Source organism: Narcine bancroftii, chromosome 6 (assembly GCF_036971445.1).
Source record: "Narcine bancroftii isolate sNarBan1 chromosome 6, sNarBan1.hap1, whole genome shotgun sequence".
Taxonomy (NCBI): Eukaryota; Metazoa; Chordata; class Chondrichthyes; order Torpediniformes; family Narcinidae; genus Narcine; species Narcine bancroftii.
Window position 1 is genome coordinate 145,526,869 of NC_091474.1, and position 20,576 is coordinate 145,547,444.

Here is a 20,576-nt window from a genome sequence, read left to right on the forward strand (position 1 = left end):
TGTCTTGTAATAGATTACACTGATTTGGCAATGAGTACTGTGACACAGACCCAGGCCCTTCAGTACTCAGGGCCTTTCATGCTTTTGGCACATCACCTACAAGCTCTTGCAGGTTTGTAACAACTGCTGCTCCTTCACCCTTCTGCTTTCTCGTTGGATAAGATTTATTGGCCACCTTCTCTCAACTTGTTCAATTTTTTTTTTAAACCTGAATCCAGATTCTGAATTTGTAGGGAATTTAATTGCAAAGTCTGTTGTTTCTCAGACGATTGGTGGACCAGAGATTTGTAATAGGGCTTCTAGTGTTTTTTTTAAAAAATATCAGTACTGGTGATACTGACAACTCCATCCATAATTCACATGGGAATATATTACTTTCTCACTAGATCTTTGCCTTCCTTGGTTATATATAATCAGTTCTTTAGCTTCTGAATTGCCTGCTTAGAAAAACTACTTAACTAAAATGTAAATGATCTATCTAATATGTATTTATTCTGTTCCAAAAGGTTTATTGCTATGCCAGACAGTAGATGCATTTTGTTCATTCAATCAGCAAGGAAGAAAGTTGCTTTATTTCAAGAACTTGCACTTCTCTCAAAGTTGGTTCTATTTATAGTCATAATAGAACTTAGTTGCTGGACAATATATAGAAACTAAATTGACATCAATCGCTAGATTCTAAATTGTTTGAAGTTTTTTTTCCCATTGTAATAATTAAATATTTTGTTACCTCTCAGATGATGTGGAAGAAATTGAAGTTCAAGAAAAACCAGCACTGAGGGTCTTCAAAGCAATTACAGTGGTTCAGGAGCCAGGCATGGTTATGCTGGAGGTGAGCGTTCCTTATGTGTTCATTAATTTATTAGGTTTTTTTTTCAGAATTTATATGGTCATATGAGTTGTATACCTGCTTGTGAAACAAAGCCAAAACATTAATCAGCATAGTCCCTTTCATGGAAGTTGAGAGATTTAAGTGGTGGGCAGCTGTGGGTTTATAGCTGTGCAAGCACAATTTATAGCAACATTTCCTCAACTAGTTAATCTCTTACAATTCTCTCCTTTCAGACTTTCAGAACTCTTCTTTAGGATCTCTTGTGTTCAACTTAAAATACAGAGTGGACCTATATTAACCAGTCATCCAAAATGCAGCATTCCTTCAGTCATGTGTTGAAGCACCATCCCGATTTATGTGCACAATTTGACATCCTCAATGGTTATTTATTTGGAACTATTGATGGGACGAAACTTTCAATGCATACTGTGTATCATTAGTCATTATTGACTTGCATAATATGATTATTTTTAATTGCTTTGTTTTTTTTAAGCTGACTGCATTGTTTAGATCAGAAATTAACATGACAACTTTGATTAATACTGTTGAATTGAAATAAATTGGTTTTTTTTCCAAATATACTTTTCCCATGAATCTCTAAGTTAGTTGGTAAACCACATAATAATTACATAAAAACAGGTTCATATTTCAGTAACCCTCCCTTTGTATTTTTTTTTCTTCAGTGGGTGGCAAATCCATTAAATGACATGTATGCTGATGCAGTAATGACAGTCATACTAGAAGTGCAGTCAAACCCTAAAGCCCAGAAAGGTCTGTCGATCTTCAAAGCTTCATTAATTTCCTTTTCATATTCTGCGTTTTTTTTAAAGAAAAACAATATTGTTTCATTCTAAAAGCTTCAACATTCTGAGGTTGTGTCCGAGGGTGCCAGCACTGTTCTAATGCTGTGTCCGCTTAGTAGTTCTAGCATCATGTCTGTGTCCAGTTTGTTGTTCTTCATGTGTGAGTTATTCTCCAACTCCATGGAGCTGGACGAATAGGGAAAGTGGGCCAAGGAATGGCAGATAGAATTAGTTCAGAAAAGAGCAAGGTGTTGCATTTTGGTAGGTTTAATCAAGGTAAGACTTGCATGGTGAATGATAATGCCCTGGAGAGACTTGGGTGTACAAGTACATAGTTCCTTCAAAGTGGTGGCATGGGTAGATAGGATGTTGAAGAAGGTATGTTTGCTTTCATCATTCAGGGTGTTGTACAGAGGAGGGATGTCGTGTTACAACTCTGCAGGTCATTGGTGAGATCCCACTTAGAGTGTGCGGTGTTATAGGAAAGACACCATGAAGATGAGAAGGGTTCAGAAAAGATTCATGAGAACGTGACTGGGGCTGGAGGGCTTAAATTCAAAGGAAAGGGTAGATGCGATGGGACTTTTCTTCTGGAGCATAGAAGGCTGACGTGAAACCTTGTAGAGATTTTTGTCATCATGAGCACCATAGATAAGATATTTTTCCCCAAGGTCAAGGAATTTGAATGAGAGGACAAATTCAAGAAGAGAGAGGAAACATTTAAAAGGATCTGAGAGGCATCCATCTCACAGAAAATGGTGGACATATGGAGCGAGTTGTTAGAGGATATTGTAGAGGTGGGACAATAATAGTATTTAATTTAGTTGGATTCATAGATAGGAAAAGGTTAGAGTGATATAGGCCAAGCACAGGCAAATAGGACTAGCTTGGGTAGACAACTTGGTCGACCAGGACAAGTTGGTCTGAAGGGCCTGTTTCCATGCTTTAAAATTCTGACTCTATAAAATGGGTCTCACATTTTTTAACTGTGTAACCAATTGGAAATAGATTGACTATCTTTTTTCTTTCCAAGGTTTCTGGGTAAAATTATACATTAAATAACTGAATTAACTGAATTTGTTAGCTGACAGTAGGTGAAGTTTATAACCAGTCTGGCTTAGTATAACACATCAATTTGTTGTCCCCAGGCATGAGAGAAGTAATAATGATTTATTTCATTGAACTACAACAATGCTGGTAAACATTTTGTCTATCTTATGCATACCAAGCTGACTGGTTTCTGAATTCATAGTATGCAATAGGCAATTATTTTATACTTCTGTTCTTCATGCTCTTTAATACTGTGGGCCACGTAAACCAAAATTTGGTAGATGCTTTTCAGTCAACATTTCTGATCTACATTTTAAGGTGTTATTTCATTCAATAAATGGACAGTTGGTTGCTTATGTATTTCTATTTTCTCTAGTTGTGCAACAAAGTGCAAACAAAAAGGTTGACGAGGAAACATACACAAAGAGATTGGAGATTATGCTGGAGTAAGTTGCTACACTTTATTAGAATTTTTGTGCGGGTAAAAAAAAAATAAACTTTGACCCAGTACTGTATATCTACAAGGCAGAATGTCGTTCTGCACAGTATTTGCTTTGATATTGAATGTTGAAAGTGTAGCAAGATATTTGCAATATGATGAATTCGCTAGTTTTTCAGAAAGATCTCCATTGTTACAGAAGTAAAGTTACAGAAGCAACTTCCTTAAGAATCTTTCTATTCAGCATATGCTTTCTGATGGTATGCCAGGAATATTCCAGATTGAACTATCCAACTATAATACGTATCATTGCTTCCAGTGTCATGCTTAAATCAGATTCCCAAAATGATACAGCTGTTCACCTGGCATGGAATAGGGATAATTCTTTTTTTCCTTGCTTTAGTCCCATTGCATTTCATTTGCAACTGTGGTAAATGCTTTCATTTGAAACACTCTATACACAGATTAAGAATAATATTAACCTTTAAATAAAAAGATACATTTAGTTAACATTGCTACTATGTTGTCTGAATTTCATCATACAATGTTCCTTTGTGATCATTTCTATGAATAATGAAAAGAGAACATTAGTGATATGTTGCGAATTTCTTTGCAGACTTTTGAAAATGTCATTTACCTACACAATTGTTTGTTTTTAAAGAGATATGTTTGGCCATGATTGTGTGTCCAAATCTAAAGCCAGCAATACTCTCTCTGTGACAGTCGATGGCAAGGCAGCAAATATTTCTCTGGATACACGGGCAAGTATTAACAGCTTTCATGACTAGCAATATTGATGCACAAGATGAGAACAATATCTTTGAGTCTCAATAAAGGGTCCTGACTTAAAATGTTGACTGTCCATTTCTCTCCATGGATACTGGCTGAGTCACTGGAGCTTCTTTGATCACCTGGGAAGTATGTGTTTTATACTTGTTGAGTAACTAAAACATTGCCACACCCTCCCATTTGTTCCCAGGTAATAGTTCTGGCTTGTCAGTGCTTAGAAAAGAATCTGGTTAAGACTGGAGATTCTGAACCTGCCTCTTCAAATAGGAATGTGCATAATCAGCAGGATTTTAAAACAAATAGAACACGTTCTCTTGCCAACATTTTGCATGTTCAGATTCTCATCTGAGCTGAGAAAACACATTAAATGGCTTACTTCATTATGCCTAATTGTATTGGAAGTTAGCACATTGAAGATGAACAAAAAATACAGATACAACAATTTTCAATGATAAAAATTTCAGAAGAATGAACAAATTCTTTGTGTTTTGCATGGCTCCCATTTGTGATTCAAACTTTTGTAGGAATACATTTTTGATAAGTTGATCTGGTATGCTAAAATTTCTCAAGAGAATATAGATTCAGGTTTATAAGAATGATTGGGCTTATGTGAACATTATATACCTTTTGAGGATCTCTCCAGAGACCTACATGCCATAAAGAGACTTGGACTGTTACCCATCTCCTCCCTATAAAGACGAGATTGATTAATGAGTTGATTGACACTTCAACCTCTGAGACTTTAAGTTCGCATCCACAAAGTTGCTTACCACGACATTTTAATTCAATTTAATTTGACCTGTGCTTGTTAGAGCATTTCTGTACTTTTTAAAGTATGATTTATATTAATATTATCATTTAAGTTTGCTGTGCTTAAGTTGTATTTTAATTGTTCAATTGTGATATACTCAGTAGTTGATCATGTTTAGATTATTTAAAATATTATCATTCATTTTAAATTGGTTTTCCAGAGAGAAAGCACATTATTGAGGTCCTGCCAGGCAGATTTCTTGTGCTTTCAGCTTACGATTTCCCTGATCTGTAAATACTTTTTGTTGATATTTTTGTACAAAATACTTTTAATGCCCCCCGCCCCCCCTAGAGCTGATATTAATTTACCAAACTTAATTATTTTTAAACTGATTTTTTTTAAACTATCCTTTGCTCATTTTGTAGTCCTTTTATTTGAAAACTGTAAATTAATGTTTAGTATTCCCATTAAGGCAGAAAGGTGTGATGTACTTTGTCTTTATTTCACGAATGGCATCCATACTTTGGAGATAACTGAATTAAAGTTGGCACCAGGTTCTTTTTACCGAGTTAATGTGCATTCAATTCTTGCAGGTTGACATCATTACTTGGGAAAAGAAATTTAAACATTTACAATCAAGTAGAAGCAAATTAAAATCTTTGACAAAAAAATATATGGTTTTGTAACAGTTCTTCCTGTGTTTGTCTTTTATTTAAAATAAAACGCAAGCACATGTATTAATTCCTTTCATTTCTCCAAACAGATGGTTTTGTGTGAAGAGGGCAGTGTAGAGGATGAACCACTTCGAGAAATGGTGGAAGTGGCAGTGCAGCGGCTTTATGAAACAATACACCCAGCTCTCTCTTGAAATGGTGAAAGACTAATAAATATGAACTGTATTCTGTTTGTCTTCAACTTTTAATGACATCTGGTTTTTTTTCACGTGAGTCCCTTATATGAGTGCTTTAAGAACAAACTAAAAATGTGTATTGCATTACAATTTTAAGCTAACTGTATATATTTGGATCCAGACCATTAGCTCTTCAAATAAAATTTTGATTAATTGCCTCTTTTGCGCCAAAGTATAAAAACTGAGCTAACGTGACTTCAAGTCATCAAAGAAGCCATTGTTTTCCTGAAAACATTATTTCTATGCTGTCAGCTTTAATTCCATAGTAAGGAAATGATTTAAGTTGGTTATTTGATTATTCAGTGAGTACAATAAAACAAATTAACCAGAACGGATGTGTTTTGGAGTATCAGTTGGGTGCCAAGTAAACTGGAAGTAGACATGTTTTAAAAACTTAAATTTTTGAAAAATAAATATTTTTAAGAAAACTTGATTTTTTTTTCAGTGTTCTATGTTTGTGGAAGTGCTCTAATGCAGTGGATTTGTTTTTCTTTAAAACCTTATGATCCAGAGGATATGTTTTTCCTATTTTTGATTCTGGGGATAGATTTCACTGCTATTGTAGTGTTAATGAATTTCTATTTTGTGAAGATATTCCAATGAAATATCAGCAGAAACATAAAATGTTCATTCCAAGTTGGACACATCAGAGAGTAATAATTTGTAGAAAAAAAGATGATAGAATGGTGACCAGTAATGGAATAAACAAACATTTTTCATTTTGTCTACCACAATTTGGAAATCATCTGTTCAATTCATAGTTGCTTGGAACTAAAGTATTCATATGGGGGTTTATTCAAAAAAAGTTATGTTTCCATGTCAGTGAATGAATAACATATTTAAAAATTATCTTGACACAAAAACATTTTAACCAGGGGATAAATGTCTGATCTCATGTAATTAGTCCAGAAGGTCAACTTCTAGTAAGAGGATAATTTAATGCACAAAAGTGCTGGAGAAATTCTGCAGGTCACACAGCATTCATAAGAAGCAAATATATGGAGCCTGATTAAAAAGGTGGGAGGAGGAGCACAGGTCAGCAGGTAAGAGGATATAGGTGGATATGGGTGGGAGTGCAGAAGAGAATAAAGCTGACAAGTGGATAGGGGGAGAGGAGTAGCTCCCTGAATGGAGAGGGAAGGGGGTGGGAATCTAGAGGAAAGAAGACAGGAATAGGGAGGGGATTAAATCTAAGAAAATTTTACTGCCATTTGGTTGGAGTCTCCAGACAGGATATTCGATGTTGTTCCTTCAATTTACAGGTTTGGCAATGCATGAAGCCATGGCCAGACACGGTGCCATGGGAATTGGGTGTGGAATGAATAGGTTGGCCACTGGGAATGCTCCATTATTACAGTAGAGAAAGCGAAGATGCTCAACTAAACGATCTGCCAGTCTGCATACAGTTTATCTGATGTGGAGGAGGCCACAATGGAAGCACTGGATTTAGATGACCCCTGCAGGTTCGCAAGTGAAGTGTTGCTTGGGGCCTGAATGGTGGCGAGGGTGGAAGCATGAACGCAAGTGTAACGCTTCCTGTGATCACGGGTAGGTTTAAAAAAAAACACAAATACTGGAGGGACTCAGCAGATCTTGCAGCATCCACAGGAGGTAAAGATATATAAGCGATTATTTCAGGCCTGAGTCCTTTGAATGAAAAGCAGGCAGGTGTCTGAATTAAAAGGGCAGGGGAGGAGCAAAGACCAGTAGACAAAAGGGATGTATTGTACATAGAAAGGAGGACATCAGAGAATTGACTGGGGGAAGGGGAAAAAGACAAAAGATGTTGATTAGATATGGATAGGAGGGGAGTAGAGGAGAGTCACACAGGGAGTGATCCCTGCTGAAAGCAGAAAGGGGTAGATATGTCTGGTGGTAGGATCTGGGAAGAGTATGCCTTGACAAACAATACAATCTTCACTCTATTACAAAATATTGCATGATTCATTTTCTAGAATAGATTTGTTTCTGATTTCGGCACATTTGCAGGCTAGAGTAGTGCAGGCTGAATATAAGAGTAGGGTTATATCCAATCGTTCTATGTTGTTTATTTCTTGTGTGGGTTCTGAAGTGTTGCAATCAACTTACCGGTCGGTGGAGGTTTAATGTAATTGAAGAAACCAGAGTTTATTACTTTTGTTAAGGAACGGATTGCTTTATTGTTGGATGAAAATACTAATTCAGTACATAGTAATTTTGTGGAATGCTTTAAAAGCATATTTGTGTGGTCAAATTATTAGTTATTCTACAAAAGTAAAAACAGTATCTAGTGGAAAGTTTGGTGTTGGAGAAACAAATTACTGAGTTGGAAAAGGAATTTCAGAAGAAGGTTTAAGAAAGCAGTATTCTTTCTTTTTTTTCTTCTTTGGCTTGGCTTCGCGGACGAAGATTTATGGAGGGGGTAAAAGTCTACGTCAGCTGCAGGCTCGTTTGTGGCTGACAAGTCCGATGCGGGACAGGCAGACACGGTTGCAGCGGCTGCAGGGGAAAATTGGTTGGTTGGGGTTGGGTGTTGGGTTTTTCCTCCTTTGCCTTTTGTCAGTGAGGTGGGCTCTGCGGTCTTCTTCAAAGGAGGTTGCTGCCCGCCAAACTGTGAGGCGCCAAGATGCACGGTTTGAGGCGATATCAGCCCACTGGCGGTGGTCAATGTGGCAGGCACCAAGAGATTTCTTTAGGCAGTCCTTGTACCTTTTCTTTGGTGCACCTCTGTCACGGTGGCCAGTGGAGAGCTCGCCATATAACACGATCTTGGGAAGGCGATGGTCCTCCATTCTGGAGACATGACCCACGATGCTGTCGACCTCTGCCATCTCGAGTACTTCGACGTTAGGGATGAAAGCGCTCCAATGGATGTTGAGGATGGAGCGGAGACAACGCTGGTGGAAGCGTTCTAGGAGCCGTAGGTGATGCCGGTAGAGGACCCATGATTCGGAGCCGAACAGGAGTGTGGGTATGACAACGTCTCTATACGCTTATCTTTGTGAGGTTTTTCAGTTGGTTGTTTTTCCAGACTCATTTGTGTAGTCTTCCAAAGGCGCTATTTGCCTTAGCGAGTCTGTTGTCTATCTCATTGTCGATCCTTGCATCTGATGAAATGGTGCAGCCGAGATAGGTAAACTGGTTGACCGTTTTGAGTTTTGTGTGCCCGATGGAGATGTGGGGGGAGCAGTATTAACTAAGTTGAAATTACGTTATAATACTTAACAAACATATCAGTGTGAGTGATTAATTCAAAGATCCAAGTAACATTATTATGAGTTGGGTGAGAGGGCTCATAAGGTTTGAGCTTGGCAATTAAAAACAGAACAGGTATCGAGAATTATTAATGCTGTTAAAAAGAATTCAATAGTTACTTATAAACCTCAAGAAATTAATGACCAATTTTATCAGAAATTGTATACTTCTGAGGGAAAACAGGATGATGGTTTTATTGAATCCTTCTTATCGAAGTTAAATTTACCGGTTTTGGGGGAGGAAGAGGTAAAGGAATTGGAAGCTCCGTTTACAGATTTTGAGATGAAAGAAGCTATACAAGAGATGCCGAATGGAAAGTCGCCAGGTGATGACGGATTTTCAGTGGAATTTTATAAAGTGTTTTATGAAGATTTCTCTTCTATATTTAGGGACGTGTGGCAACTATACTACAATTGGTCCTTTACTTTCAACCAAACGACCACCTCTTCCTAATCCCCTTGGTGGCAAAATTTATAACCCTCAACTTTGACAGGCCAAGGATTCTGAGGGTGAATCTGTTAAGCTTGTTCTTTATCTAAAACTCGAGGCGTCTTTATTCCCACCACCCTGGCCCCGAATGCTGCAAAAAGAGTAGGTGAACGTCGGCTATTCGGTCCATCAGAGCGGGCTATCGGCCCTTTGACTTTATGCTGCACGGGAGAAGGCCCTTCCGGCCCATGAAGCCCAGTTAATCGTTTTTTGGAGGAAGGCGGAGCCCGGCGGATAATGTACAAACTCCTTTAAGGCAGCGAGGGGTTTGAACCCGCGGATTTGCGCAGGAGTCCACAGAAGGGAGGCGGTTGGTCCATGGCGGGCGGGCGGCTCGCCTGGCCGCGACTCGTCCTGTTGGGAGATTCCATCACTCAGGTAAGGAAGGGCCCCGGTTCGGGCGGGAACACAGGACGTCTCGGGAGGGGTGGCCGGGGCCTGAGGGCCGGCGATCAGCCGCTGTCGGCTCCTGGGCGTGGGGATCGGCGTCAAGGCCCGGGGCGCAGTGTCCACCCGCCCCGGCAGGTTGAAGGGCAGGACCGCAGCCCGAGGCGGGAGCCGGGGAGCGGAGCCGCCTGTTCCCGGCCTCTGGAGGCCCGCTCTTGGGAACTTTCGAAGTGAGATTAATGGGCATTTGGGACTGAACAGGGCTGAAACGTTAGTTACTTCAGGTTCCTATGAATGTGGCGTGACCTACTGAGATTTTCCAGCACCTTTGTGTATTGCGCACTGCAGTCACAACGGCTAGAGACTCGACTGAGTCACCTTTCTTGCTCCAAAGAGAAAAGCCGTATCTTTGTCCACCTTGTTTCGTTCAACATATTTGCAGGAACTTGATAGACATTAGTAGTATTGAGTCAAATAAGGTGCTAAGTGGGCTAAATTAAAGCTTAATTCAAGGAAGTGTATTATTGGATATTAAAGGAAGGTGTCCAGGCAGATGGATTTAGATTCTGGTGTTCTTGCATAAATGTTGGTTTAAATATATTAGACCATGTGATTCAACCTAAAAGACACTGGAAAAATGGTGCAATAACCTATGTATGTATAAAATGTAACAATTGCTCCAATGAACTATATACAAGGGTCAGGGCATTGATATTTCTCAGGATTTATTTGCACCTTCTGGCTGCAGTGTGACATTTGGAATTCCATATAGACTACATATCATTTGTAGCCATACGGTTATGAAGTAGTTCTTTTAATTATATACCACATTTTTTTCAACTTGCATTGACCAAAGTGCTGTAAAACCAAGGCAATCAATCAAAACTATTTACAGAACAACAGATTAAGGTGTTATAAGTAGACCACAATTGCAGTGAATAGTGCAGTGCTGTCGGAGGTTAGGAACGTACAAAGGGTTTCAGCTGTTAAGCGCTAATGACAGGAGGTATGTTTTAACCTGTATTTACAGCAGTTGGGGTAGGGGCCTAGCTTAATGGTCTGGGGAATGCTATTCCAGTTCAGGGGTTGCAACTGCAAAGGCCATGTCTCCCCTTTGTGTGCACTTAGTGCATCCTGCTCTAGTTGACCTGAGCTGCTTGGAGTAGGATGTAAACATATTGGAGATGTGGGGGGGGGGGGGGAAGAGTCATTGAGGGCTTTATATGTAAATAGCAGTAGCTTCAAGTCAATTCTGAGCCGCACTGGCAGCCACAGAATTGGGATGATATGGTCCATCTTCTTGGCATCTGTCAGGACCCTACCTGCGGCATTTCAAACCAACTGGAGGAGGGTTAGGGAGGACTGGCTAATTCCAGTGTATAGAGAATTAGCGTAGTCCAGATATCAGAAGATGAAGGCATGAATAACCCTTTCAAAGTTCTTGAGTGAGAGGTAAGGTTTTATTTGAACAATGGTGCAGAGATGGAAGAAGCAGGCCTTCACCACAGTCATAAATTTGAAGGCAGGGTCGATTAGCACCACAAGGGATTTAATATGGGGTTTAATAAGAGTGAATAGATTAACCTAGGGAGTCATGTAACCTTTTGGTGAAATTAAGGGACCGAAAAGGATGATAGGAAGTTGCGGGCCATCCAACATCTTATGCTTTCCAGACAGTTGGTTTGGTTGGTGATTTTTGACTGGTCATCTGGTTTTAGGGGTAGGTAGAGCTGGGTGTCATCAGTGTAATAGTGGAAGGAGATGCCGTGTTTCTGCATGATATGGCTGAGGGGGAAGCATGTACAGCAAGAAAGGAATGGGGCCAAGGATGGATCCTTGTGGAACCCCACAGGAGAGGGTGGCTGATGCAGATGTGTAGTTGACCATGAAAACCCTGTCAGTGAGGTAAGATTTGAACCAGTTCAGGGCCACACCATTGATACTGACCTCCTGCTGGAGATGGTCTACCAGAATAGCATGATTGATGATATTGAACGCTGCGCTGAGGTCTGTGAGCATTAGAACAGTGGTGCTGTTCGAGTCTGTGGTGAGGAGTAGGTTATTGTATACCCTCAATAAGGCCGACACCATGCTGTGGTGGGCTTTGTATCCAGACTGAAACTTTTCCATTTTTTTTATTTTGGTGAAGATAGGGAGATAGTTTTTTAAGTATTAGTTTTTCGAGGACTTTGAAGAGGAAAAGAAGTTTTGAAACAGGTCTGTAATTTTGGGGAATAGTGGGGGTCAAGGTTAGATTTTTTCAGGTGGGGCCTCTGCACGTTTGAAGCAGGTTGGGTCAGAACCAGTTGGGAGGCAGCTGTTGATGATGGAGAAGATGCTTGGACCTGCAATATCGAAGACCTTCTTCAGGAGAATGGTAGGAGTAGTGTCAAAGGGACAGATTGTAGGTTTCATGGAAAACACAGTCTTTCTGAGGGTGGGTAGTGTGATGGGACTGAAGCTCACCAGGTTACGTGGACACAGCTGCGGTCCAGTGATGTTTTTCCTAATGTTCTCAACTTTATCGATGAAGGATTTTTGCATTTGTCACTGGCTGTTTCTAAAAAAATGTTTAGAATTTGACCCCTTGGTTCGCTCTGATAGGTGCCACCATTCCTGCAGCCAAAAAGTTTAAATGTGAGTGAATGAAATGATGATCTCCTTTTTCTATCTTTGTAGGTGGGGAAAGGAGGAGGGAGGGTATTATTAGTGGTCGGGGGGGGGGGGGGTTGGGGTTTTTTTATATATAAATGACTAATCACATTGTGTCTGTATTAATATGTAGTAACTAATGTTATGTTATGTGATTTTAAATTTTAAATAAAATATTTTAAAAATCTTTTTTAAATTCTTCACATTTGGCAAGGAATATGTCCAGGTTTGTAGTGGGTGGAAGGCCTACAACCGAGTTTATGGTGCTAAAGAGGACTCTGGGGTTATGGGAGTTATTGGCAATTAGGTTGGCAAGGTATTTTGTTCTCTCAGCCTTCTTGCATCCTCTCCTTAGGGCTCTGGTCACATTGTTAAGCCAAGGTACTGTCTTGGGTTTGGGTTTTTTCAATCTGAAAGGAAGGGTAAATTGCTTTAAAATGAATATCTTCTCAACGATACAATACCTATTTCAATCGTTACCAATTCCCTTAACAGAGAAATTCTTCAATGAACTAAAGAGAATAATAAGGAAATTCTTAAGGAAAGGGGGGGAAACCGAGGATAAAGCTAGATAAATTAACAGAATGATACAAACAAGGTGGTTTGCAGCTACCAAACTTTAAAAATTATTATAGAGCAGCACAATTAAGATATCTGTCAGATTTTTATCAGACAAGGGAAAAACCAAATTGGACCAAGATAGAGCTAGATAAAATAGTGGAGAAGGTACCAGAACATATACTTTATAAGTGGGATGAAAAACTGGTGCAATATAGAAGTTCACCAGTACTGCACCATTTATTCAACATTTGGAAGAAGATTCATGTAGAAAGGAAAAAAAACAAATTACCAATTACCAAAATTATTGACGCAAAATCATCTAATCCCTTTCACAATAGATAACCTTTCCTTTAGAGAATGGGAGAGAAAAGGAATTAAAAGAATAGAAAATTGTTTTTTGGGAAATAATTTATTATCATTTGAACATATAAAGTACAAATATGGAATAACTCATGGTACAATGTTTGCATACCACCAACTGAAAACCTACTTAAAGGACAAATTGGGAAGCAGGCTGAGGTTACCAGAAGGAAGCAGCTTTGAATATGTGATTACAGACACAATGATAATTAAAAGATTTATAACAAACATGTACATCAAGCTGTAAGAGAAGGAAAATTATGAAATAAGCTATAAATTGAAACAAAATTGGGAAAAAGATCTAAATATAAAGATAAAAATTGAAATATGAGAAAAGTTATGCTCCGGAACTATGAGAAATATAATAAATATGAGGTTACACATGATACAATATAATTGGTTACACAGGCTATATATCACGCCCCAAAAGTTAAATAAATGGGACCCAACAGTATCAGATGTTTTCTCTGTAAGAAGGAAACGGGAACAACAGTACATGCAATTTGGGCATGTGAGAAAATGGAAAAGTTTTGGGAAGATCTAAATCAGGTAATAAATAAAATCACAAAAAGCAACATTCCAAAAAATCCAGAGATCTTTCTTTTAAGTAATATAAGGAGTAAAGAATTAGGCCTTAAACTGGATGAAGCGCAAAAAAGATTTATTATGATAGCCTTAGCTGTAGCCAAAAAATGTATAATGTCAACCTGGAAATTAGAAGAGAGCCTGAGAGAACAGCAAAGGTACATGGAAACGAATAATTGTATTTCATTGGAAAAAATTAACATAATTTTAAAAATAAAGTCACATTATTTGAACAAATTTGGGAACCGTACATGGAACATAACAGAGAGGGCCTACCGTGGACCTTCACCCCCCTAAAATGATAGAATGAGAAGAAGACGAAATGAACTGACCCAGTATGTAACAGTAGATGGCACAATTTTCTTGATTATTTTCATTGTGTGTTGAGATTGTTTAATGTGTTTATTGTATGCTATATGTTGAACTTTTAATGGGTTTGGAGGGGGGTGTGAAGGAGGGAGGGAAGGGAGGGGGGAAAAGGGGAGAAAATGCCACTGTGTATATTCAAGAAGGAAATGTTTGTGTGTATTTTGATTAATATGGTTCATAGTATGAAAAATAAAAAAATTATTTCAAAAAAAATTTACCTACTACTGATGTCAGGCTCACTGGCCTATAATTTCCAGGGTTACTTTTGAAGCCTTTTTTAAAAAAAAACAATGAAACAACATGAGCCACCCTCCAACCCTCCGGCACTACACCTATGGCTTAAGGTCATTTTAAATATTTCTGCCAGAGCTCCTGCAATTTCTACACTAGCCTCCCTCAAGGGTCCGAGGGAATATCTTGTCAGGCCCTGGAGATTTATCTACCCTTATTTTCCTTAAGACAGCAAGCATTTCCTACTCTTTAATCTGTAAAGGGTCTACAACCTCACTGCTTATTTTTCATGACTGTGCCCGTTTCCTGAGTGAATAATGATTGGGGGGGAAAAAATTTTTAAGCTCACTCCCATCTCTTTCGGCTCCATAAAAATTCGATTACTCTGATCATCAAGGGGACAAAGTTTGTCCCTTTCTATCCTCTTGGTCTTAATATACCTCTAGAAACCCTTAGGATTTTCCTTCACATTGACTGCCAAAGCAACTTCATGTCTTCTTTTAGCCTTCCTGATTTATTTCTTGAGGTTTTTCTTGCATTTTTGTGCTCTTTGAGTTCCTCATTTGCTCCATGATCCCTATACCTGCTATACACCTCTCTCTTCTGAACCAGATCCCAATATCCCTTAAAAACCAAGGTTCCCTATGCTTCCTAACCTTGCCTTTAATCCTGACAGGAACATAAAAACTCTGTACTCTCAAAATGTCACCTTTGAATTTGAAGTTCCTCCACTTACCTCGCACATCTTTTCCCCTAAACAGAATCCCAATCCATACATTCTAGATCCTTTCTCTAATTTAGAATCACAGCCCGAGGCCCAGACATATCTTTCTCTATAATTAACTTGAAACTGCTCTGGGTGGGTCATGTCTCCAGAATGGAGGACCATCGCCTTCCCAAGATCGTGTTCTATGGCGAGCTCTCCACTGGCCACCGAGACAGAGGTGCACCAAAGAAGAGGTACAAGGACTGCTTAAAGAAATCTCTTGGTGACTGCCTCATTGATCCCGCCAGTGGGCTGATCTCGCCTCCAACCGTGCATCTTGGTGCCTCACAGTTCGGCAGGCAGCAACCTCCTTTGAAGAAGACCGCAGAGCCCACCTCAATGACAAAAGACAAAGGAGGAAAAAGCCAACACACAACCCCAAACAACCAATTTTCCCTTGCAACCGCTGCAACCGTGCCTGCCTGTCCCGCATTGGACTTGTCAGTCACCAACGAGCCTGCAGCAGACGTGGACATACCCCTCCATAAATCTTCGTCCGTGAACCCAAGCCAAAGAAAAGAAAGAATATTATGATTACTGTTCCCAAAATGATCCCCTGCACATACTTCTGTCACCTATCCAGTCTTGCTCCCTAAAAGGAGATCCAGTATTTTGCGTTCTCTCTATAGTGATTTATAAAACTTACCTGAACAGACTTCAAAAATGTATTTAAAATTACCTTAGCCATAGGTGACGTGCTGGAGGATAGCTAACATTATTCCATCGTTTAAAAAAGAATTATTCAGGAAATTATAGACTGGTGAGCCTGATGTCACTAATGGGTAAATTATTGGAAGGTGTTCTCAGAGATCGAATAAACAAGGACTGATTGGGGATAGTCAGCATAGCTTTCTGCATCATAAGTTGTTTTTAACCAAGGAGATTATTAGGAAAGTTGAAAGAAAGGGCATCGATGTTGTTTACATGGACCTTAGTAAGGCCTTTAACAAGGTCCCACATGGGTAGTTGGTTAAGAAGGTTCAGTTTCTTGCTATTCCGAATTGAAGTGGAAGCCAGAAAGTGATAGAAGCTGATTGCCTATCTCCCTTGTGCCCTTTGACTAGTGGTGTACTTCAGAGATTAGTTCTGGGTTTATTGTAGTTTGTCATCCATATCAACAATCTGGATGACAGCATTGTAAATTGGATCAGTAAGTTTACAGATAACACTAAGATTTTTTTTTAAATTTTTTTATTTTTCACACTATAAACCACATTGATCAAGATACATACATTTTCCCTCTTGAACATATACAGTGTCGTTTTCTTCCCCCCTCCCTCCCTCCCTACCTCCCCTCCCTCCCTCCCTCCCCTCCCATTCATTTAAAGTTCAGAAAATAGGATACATTAAACCCATCAAACAATGTTGTCACTCAATAAAGACAAACAAGAAATTCCACTGAGTCAGTTCTTTTCAATTCTCTTCTCCTTCTGTCATTTTAGATGGTAGATAGCCCCGGTAGGTTTTCTCTATTATGTTTCATGTATGGCTCCCATATTTGTTCAAATATTGTAATATTATTTCTTAAATTATATGTTATTTTTTCTAATGGAATACATTTATTCATTTCTATATACCATTGTTGTATTCTCTAGTTATCTTCTAATTTCCAGGCTGACATAATACATTTTTTTGCTACAGCTAGGGCTATCATAACAAATCTTTTTTCTGCACCATCCAAATCAAGTCCAAATTCTTTGTTTTTTATGTTACTTAGGAGGAAGATCTCTGGGTTTTTTGGTATATTGCTTTTTGTGATTTTATTTAATATCTGGTTTAGATCTTCCCAAAATTTTTTCACTTTCTCACATGTCCATATTGCATGAATTGTTGTTCTACTATTTCAAATGGTTCTGTTAATTTATTTTGTTCCTCTGTTTGTAATTTCGGTTGTTCAATTTTAGTTAAAAATTCATCTATTTTGTCTTCTTTCCCTTCGTTTTCAGTTTGATATAATTGTTCATAGAATTCTCTGAAGTTTTCATTAATCTCCGTTGGATTATATGTGATTTGGTTGTTTTTTTTCCTTGATGCCAATACCATTCTCTTAGTTTATTCTGTCTTAAGCTGCCACACTAGAATTTTGTGCGTTTTTTCTCCTAGTTTATAATATTTCTGTTTTGTCTTCATTATGTTCTTCTCCACCTTATATGTTTGTAGTGTTTCATATTTTATTTTTTTATCTGCCAATTCTCTTTTAGTTGTGTCTTCCTTCATTGCTAATTCTTTTTCTATATTTGCTATTTCCCTTTCCAACTGCTCTGTTTCTTGATTGTACTCCTTCTTCATCTTGGTTACATAACTTATTATTTGCCCTCTGATGAACGCTTTCATTGCGTCCCATAGTATAAACTTATCTTTCACTGATTCCGTATTTATTTCAAAGTACATTTTAATTTGTCGTTCAATGAATTCTCTAAAATCCTGCCTTTTAAGTAGCATGGAGTTTAATCTCCATCTATACATTCTTGGAGGGATGTCCTCTAACTCTATTGTCAATATCAGGGGTGAGTGGTCCGATAATATTCTAGCTTTATATTCTGTTTTCCAAACTCTGTCTTGCATGCGAGCTGATAACAGGAATATGTCTATTCCTGAGTATGTTTTATGTCTACCCGAATAATATGAATATTCCTTTTCCTTTGGGTGTTGTTTCCTCCATATATCCAAAAGTTGCATTTCTTGCATCGATTTAATTATAAATTTGGTTACTTTGTTCTTTCAGTTAATTTTTTTCCCAGTTTTATCCATGTTTGAATCCAAATTAAGGTTGAAATCCCCTCTTATTAGTATGTTCCCTTGCGTGTCTGCTATCTTCAAAAAAATATCTTGCATAAATTTTTGATCTTCTTCGTTAGGTGAATATACATTGAGTAAATTCCAAAACTCCGAATATATCTGACATTTTATCATTACATATCTCCCTGCTGGATCTATTATTTCCTCTTCTATTTTAATTGGTACATTTTTACTGATTAATATAGCTACTCCTCTAGCTTTTGAATTATATGACGCTGCTGTTACATGTCCTACCCAATCTCTCTTTAATTTCTTGTGCTCCACTTCAGTTAAGTGTGTTTCTTGCACGAATGCTATATCAATTTTTTCTTTTTTCAGTAAATTTAGCAGTTTCTTCCTTTTGATTTGGTTATGTATTCCATTAATATTTAAAGTCATATAGTTCAACATAGCCATTTCATACTTAATGTTTATCTTTCCTTTCCGTTTCCTCATCATCACCTTTCCTTCTTATCCATTTCTCCTTTCTTGTTTTGAACACTTTATAAGACAACATTTCTAAAACATCAAACATTTCCCTTATTCTCCTATCTAAAATTCCTTTAACCCCACTATCCCCTCCCCTTCCTGAGTTGCCCTTTATCCCTTGTCGGGCAACCACATCTCCCCTCTCCATTTGGATTTGCGAATTCACTCGCAAGCATCAGCTGATTTCGCAGTGACCGTAACTCTTCACCACCCAGCCCCCCCAGAAAAGATTTTAATTTTCATATACAACAAAGGTCACTCTCTTAATTCCCCCCATACTTCCTTTCTACCCTTTCTTTCCCTTCTTAGTTCTTACCTCTATTCTATTTTTTATATATATATATATATATATCTTCTCTCTTTGGCTTGGCTTCGCGGACGAAGATTTATGGAGGGGGTAAAAAGTCCACGTCAGCTGCAGGCTCGTTTGTGGCTGACAAGTCCGATGCGGGACAGGCAGACACGGTTGCAGCGGAAAATTGGTTGGTTGGGGTTGGGTTTTTCCTCCTTTGCCTTTTGTCAGTGAGGTGGTGTATGTATATATATATATATATATATATATATACACACACATACATATAGTTTGTGATCATTTTTGTTCTCGTTACATATCTTCCTCTCTCTGTCTGTTTTGTAGTTGTTCTTCAAATTTTCTTGCTTCCTCCGGATCCAAGAATAGTCTGTTTTGCTGCCCTGGAATAACTATTTTAAGTACCGCTGGATACTTTAGCATAAATTTATATCCTTTTTTCCATAGGATCATTTTTGCTGCATTAAACTCCTTCCTCTTCTTCAGGAGTTCAAAACTTATATCTGGATAGAAAAAAATTTTTTTGGCCTTTGTATTCCAGTGTTTTTTTTTTTGTCTTCTCTTATTTTCCTCATTGCTTTCTCCAATATATTTTCTCTTGTTGTATATCTTAAGAATTTTACTAGAATGGATCTTGGTTTTTGTTGTGGTTGTGGTTTAGGGGCTAATGTTCTGTGTGCCCTTTCTATTTCCATTTCTTTCTGTAGTTCTGGTCTTCCTAGGACCCTGGGGATTCATTCTTTTATAAATTCTCTCATATTCTTGCCTTCTTCATTTTCCTTAAGGCCCACTATCTTTATATTGTTTCTTCTACTATAATTTTCCATTATATCTATCTTCTGAGCTAACAGCTCTTGTGTCTCTTTAACTTTTTTACCAGATTCTTCTCATTTCTTTTTTAAGTCCTCTACTTCCATTTCTACGGCTGTTTCTCGTTCTTCCACCTTGTCCACTCTTTTTCCTATATCTGACATGATCATCTCTAATCTATTCATTTTTTCTTCTGTACTTTTTACTCTTCTTTTTATTTCACTGAATTCTTGCGATTGCCATTCTTTTACTTATTCCATATATTCTTTAAAAAAAATATCCATTGTCTTGCCCTTCCCTTCATCTTCCATTTCTCTGTGTTCTTCCTCTTCTTCTTCTGAGTCCATTCCAGGATCTGTGTCCTTTACCTCTGCCTCTTCTGGTTTTCTTGTTGGTTTGTTTGTTTTATTTTGTTGGGTATTTCTGGTCTTCTTATTTGAAGTGTCCTGCTGCTGGTCTTCTTCCTCTGGGTTGGTCATCTGTTGTTTCTTTGATTTCTTTTTACTCTCTTCTTTCTTGCTCTCGTTATTTTCTGTGTTTTCCTCTTGTTGTTGTGTTGTGGCTGTCAATCTCAGCTGTGGAGATCGACTCCTCAGCTGGTCCCCCCTCCCGTCAGTGTTATTTTTGTCTTGCGCATCACGAGGAGTCGCGCATGCACGGTTGCGCACTTTTGCTTGGCTCCGTGAGCCATTTTTGTAGTCCCGAGTTCGGGACTTCAACTGACCTTAGGGAGCGGGCTTCTCTCTCTGCGGCAGGCCTCCTCGGACAGGTAAGGCCTTCACCTTCTTCTTCCGACGTCCTTTCTTCTTCTCTTCTTCCCGTTGCTTTTGACTTTTCTTTTTTCGCTGCCATTTTCTCCACACCTTTATTTTCACTTTATTTTGGTTTTTGTGTTTGTGCCTTTATTTTTTCACTGTCTTTATTTTACTTTTCTGGAGTGGGCTGGAGTTCCCCAACCAGCCACTACTCCATCACGTGACT

At 38.5% G+C, this 20,576-nt stretch overlaps 2 protein-coding genes across 4 annotated transcripts in view; both read left to right on the plus strand.

Annotated features, from left to right (window-relative positions):
* The window catches only part of cpsf3 (cleavage and polyadenylation specific factor 3), a 33,237-nt gene extending 27,235 nt beyond the window's left edge, over positions 1–6,002 (plus strand). Inside the window, exons 13-18 of the mRNA XM_069886256.1 lie at positions 14–112; positions 738–832; positions 1,516–1,603; positions 3,062–3,131; positions 3,786–3,885; positions 5,428–6,002. Of these exons, the coding sequence (XP_069742357.1) occupies positions 14–112; positions 738–832; positions 1,516–1,603; positions 3,062–3,131; positions 3,786–3,885; positions 5,428–5,532 (557 nt within the window). The 3' untranslated portion in view covers positions 5,533–6,002. The remainder of the gene's footprint in view (positions 1–13; positions 113–737; positions 833–1,515; positions 1,604–3,061; positions 3,132–3,785; positions 3,886–5,427) is intronic.
* A 3,244-nt stretch (positions 6,003–9,246) lies between these two features.
* Positions 9,247–20,576, plus strand: part of iah1 (isoamyl acetate hydrolyzing esterase 1 (putative)) — a 57,507-nt gene continuing 46,177 nt past the window's right edge. The window contains exon 1 of one of the 3 annotated variants that reach the window (XM_069886275.1): positions 9,247–9,675. In XM_069886275.1, the coding sequence (XP_069742376.1) occupies positions 9,616–9,675 (60 nt within the window). In that variant the 5' untranslated portion in view covers positions 9,247–9,615. The remainder of the gene's footprint in view (positions 9,676–20,576) is intronic. The other 2 variants (XM_069886273.1, XM_069886271.1) reach the window with 2 other exon arrangements.